General features: G+C 32.3%; 1 protein-coding gene across 1 annotated transcript in view; it reads left to right on the top strand.

Annotated features, from left to right (window-relative positions):
• Positions 1–2621, top strand: part of LOC145259666 (L-threonine ammonia-lyase-like) — a 65176-nt gene extending 62555 nt beyond the window's left edge. The window contains exons 12-13 of the mRNA XM_080117328.1: positions 867–924; positions 2384–2621. Of these exons, the coding sequence (XP_079973454.1) occupies positions 867–924; positions 2384–2488 (163 nt within the window). The 3' untranslated portion in view covers positions 2489–2621. The remainder of the gene's footprint in view (positions 1–866; positions 925–2383) is intronic.
• The last annotated feature ends 1966 nt before the right edge of the window (positions 2622–4587 follow it).

Here is a 4587-nt window from a genome sequence, read left to right as displayed (position 1 = left end):
CAATATTCATTGCAAATGTTTTTTTGCCTTATCATAGTAGCCACTTACCATTGGTTTCTCACTGACGATGTCCTTTTTTTATTATTATTCTTATTCACCCCAAACAAGGCACATTACAACTTGGACGTATAGAAAAAACGTCTACAAGAGCACTATATAGGAAGTTGAGCAGCAAGATGTCTGTTCACATTACATTTAAATTTCTGCAAGTTAGTCCAGTCAAGGAAGCAAGAAATAAGGAGGGGATTTCGTGAAATAAGGAGAGTATTTCGTGAAAAGAAACTATTAGAGAAGAAGGCTTCCTGGCATCTAATGACCTTTACAGTTAATGGTGGCATCTTGATGCCTATCGTGTTAGTCAGAAATCTTCCCTGGGCTTTGGGTGGCAATAAGCCTCTCCAAAGTCCTAGTACTCTTTGCACTCTTCCAGTGGAGATCTGGTTAGTGCTATTCCTTCTCGGTTTTTCAATCTTCCCTTACCCTTAATGATTATTTTGTGTGGTATCAACCGAGGTTGATTCTCTCCTTTTTTATAATCTTTCTACCAATTTCAGTTACCTTGGTTTCATGTGGTATTCCTTCCGTGTATTTATTTTACTTTGTTGCAATTTCCCTGTGGCTGGTTAGAGTTCGTAGTTTATTATTTATTTATTTTTTTTTTTAATATTGATTTATTATTTTAGAAAAAAGGTTCTTACTATGCAATGATGAAACAATCCGTGATTTTAAGACATGGAATACTTTTTTAAAACAAAGAAAAGATAACCCAGTTACATTGTATTTAACTTTTGATTAATAATCCTTTTTTGCATGTTTGAAATTTTTACAATGTCTTTTTAAAAAATTATGTTTCAATCAATTTACAGTATAAAGGACATTTTCCATGAACGAGCTTGGCTGACATCAAATGTGTTTGCTGTAAGAGTAAGTACACACATTATTTCATTCTAAATTTTCAGTATTATGAGTTAAACAAGATTCGAAAGTCAGTTTCAATAGATTTATTAACAAAAATATGGCATTCTCTCCAAACAATATAGAAAATTTGTATTTCTGAAAGGCGTTTCAACCACTGTACTTAATGACCTTCTTAAGTTCATGGTTTAATGGATAAGTGTGTTTGATTAAAAATGCATTATGAATGAACATATAAACTACGAGTTCAATCCCCGTGCTTGGCTTTAGTAAAAGTGTAACTGACACAAGATGTGCTAAAACATAATTAGTGCAATGGTAAGAATCTGCCTGTGAAATGAATAAGCATCTTAGAATTTAAGTTTACTTGATTTCACAGCTCATGGATTAAACATACATTCCAAACATATACATCATTAGAATAAAAAGCTAACATATTTATTTGTAGTTGGCATTTATAAATGACAGCAAAATACACTATAGAAAAAAATGGTTAATTCTTATTCTAGCTTTAAGACTGGAACATTGCTTACCTGGAAATCCCAGATGTATTTCAAACTCTGAAAGTCTCCTGGGAGGGGTACGACGGTGATGAATTCTTAATACACTCTGATCCCTTTTAAGCACAATCTAGGGGAGACAACTCAATGGTGCTCAAAACCGGTGCAGACCAGTATTGGTTTCCTACATCCAGTAAAAAATTCAAACTTTGATAAATGGCACTTGAAGAAGGTCAGAAAGTGCAGAGGCCGAAATTTCATAAAAATTGCAACAAAGATAAAGATAATCGTCAGAAACATGTAAATAAAGTAAAAAAAAAACTTTGAAATATATGAATTCATTCTTTGTTAATATTTAAATGCTGATGAGATTTTAAAAAAAAGTAATTGGAATTAAAACAAAATTATGGCTATGGAACCTATTTACTACTATGTCCGCATATCTAAGTAGAAGTTATGTTTTATTAGGTGATATCATTTCTCGTGATAATAGATAGGAACTCCTGTCTATATGACACTCTAAATAGATGTAAGAGTGTAACTTAATTTTTCAAAGTACTTTATCCGCTATGACAAAGGTCCTTGTAGTGCAGGCATAGTTACAATAGTTACACTCTTCTGGAGGTGAAAGTTCAATCCTCAGGCGACTTTAAAAATATAATTGCAAGTTACTTAGGACTTCTATCTGCTCATGGATGTCAGAACGAGAGCATGCTACCCTCGTGGATTAAATAAAAGCTTCCGTTCAAAATTCTGTGCAGATTCCCGAGTTTGACAGAAAGCTTCCTGAGTCCATAAAGATACACCTGAAGAAGATGTGAGGTTTCATGATCTGAATACTTGCAGAAATAACACTCCAGAAGAAAACAGTAGTCCAAATAATCCAAATTATCAATCCTCATCTCAAAAATTCTGATGGCCAATGCTCAAAATTTTTTAACAAATTTTTTTTTTTTTTTTTTTTCAAGGTAAAAATCATCGCAGAATCCAAAGGACCAGAGCATACAAATTCCCTGAAGGAGTTGTTGTCTTTATATTATGAAGACATAAATTGGTCGCAAGGTTTCCACTAAGTAAAGGATTACTCGGATTCAAACGACTGAGGATAAATACCAGTGTTGAAGCTTTTTATAATATTATTTTACTCATTATTTCTTGTCAATTTTATTTTCTATCATTTAAATTTGATATAAAATGGTTTAAACCCATACGATTTTATATCGAGCAAAGTTAAATTTAATTCAATGACTTGGTATGAGGTAGGAATTAATTATATTAACAGGTTAACCACATTGGTTAGAAATAAATATATAAATATAATTTACAACCTCAAATTTCCTGCTTTTCTAATGACCATATTATATATATATATATATATATATATATATATATATATATATATATATATATATATATATATATATATATATATATATATATATACAATCAATTCAGGTAATAGAAATGAAAAGTTTACCAGACAAAAGCAAGTATAAACTTAAAACTAATATAAATATTAATATTTATATAATAAATCTCAACCAAATAAAAAACTCAATGCACCCACAATAGGAAGTAGAGTTTGTCATAAAGAAAAGAAATACGACTGTAAATTAAAATTTATAAGGAAATTTATTATTCAACAGAATACTCCCTGAAAAAAATTATTAAAAAATCCTTACTCCACTGAGTCTCAGAGGAAAGAAAGATATTAGCAAATTACTAGTATAGCCGAGCTAAGAATTTGTTGGTTATGGCATTAGATGAAACAGTATTTTATGAGTCATAAAATGCAAATAAAATTGTAACATGTTCAGATCTTTATTTCTTTTCCTTATATATATATATATATATATATATATATATATATATATATATATATATACCAAGTATTTGGTATTTGTGTGTGCGTGTGTGTGTGTGTGTGTGTGTGTGTGTGTGTGTGTGTGTGTGTGTGTGTGCGCGCTTGAGTAGGGGTTTGTTCCCTATGGACTCCGAAACAGCTCGGCCGATTTTTTTTAAATTTCACACAAATGTATATTATGTGTCCGGGAGTGTTCTTAGACAGTTTTTTTTTTATCAGAATGCTTTCAATTAGTATCGAAAATCGAAGAAAAAAATCCGATTAAAGAAGGAACAATTCAATTTTGATCAAACTTTTACAGCCTAAAATCACAAGTGCGTTTGAGAAGTGTTATTACCGGACAGACAGAAGGGCCCATTGTATAAAATCAACAATAGGTTATTTGATAAAACAAGGGCGCGTTCAACATGAACGCTTCTGTTTAGAGCACAACTGAAACATGATACCTGACTTTTTCATTTTTAAACTTTAATTCAAGCCATTATATAAAAATAATTTTATAAAATCAACAGTAGGTTCTCTATATTGAAATGTAGACTACAATGTATTGTGGACTAAATCACTGTGGGGTGGCATGTGAAGCTTCTTCCCAGTGCAACACGGTGAGTCTCCAACTAGAGCAGACAATCAATCAGTTTGATTGTTAAATGGGTGATTTCACCGATTTTGATGATAATAAATGTATTCGAAGTGTGGAACATTTGTTAATCCTCATTCAAGCCCCAGCAACGTCGGGTCTCCCTGCTAGTATATATATATATATATATATATATATATATATATATATATATAATAAATTCACAGCCAAACAACGTCGCAGCCCACAAGATCCAAGACTAAAGTTTTCGCCCTCATTTGGGCTTGTCAGTTAGACACATCCGAACTCAGGATTCAAAACCCGAGCCTTTTGCATGCGACGCAAGCACTCTGCCAACTGAGTAATCGCCTCGCACACAAGAATTTCTATTAACTAACACAGATCAAGTCTTGGACTTCCGGTTCGTTGACTGTCATGGATCTTGTGGGCTGCGATATTGTTTGGCTGTGAATTTATTATATATAATCTCTCACATTCTGAAAATCATATATATATATCTGTGTGTGTGTGTGTGTGTGTGTGTGTGTGTGTGTGTGTGTGTGTGTGTGTGTGTGTGTGTGTGTGTGTGTATAATCCTTCTCTTTTTTTTTCATTTTTCTTAAACTTTTTCTTCTAGGGGATGGGACATCCAACCAGATGTCTGACATTTACCCCTATTTTAGTGAGTCCAACCAAGAGATCTTTTCAGGATTCTAGCCGTCCCTTTCAGT

The sequence above is a fragment of the Euprymna scolopes genome, chromosome 3 (genome assembly GCF_053919585.1).
Source record: "Euprymna scolopes isolate OS-2025 chromosome 3, ASM5391958v1, whole genome shotgun sequence".
Classification (NCBI taxonomy): Eukaryota; Metazoa; Mollusca; class Cephalopoda; order Sepiida; family Sepiolidae; genus Euprymna; species Euprymna scolopes.
The sequence above is the reverse complement of the archived record's forward strand: the minus strand, read 5'-3'. Positions and strand labels throughout refer to the sequence as shown.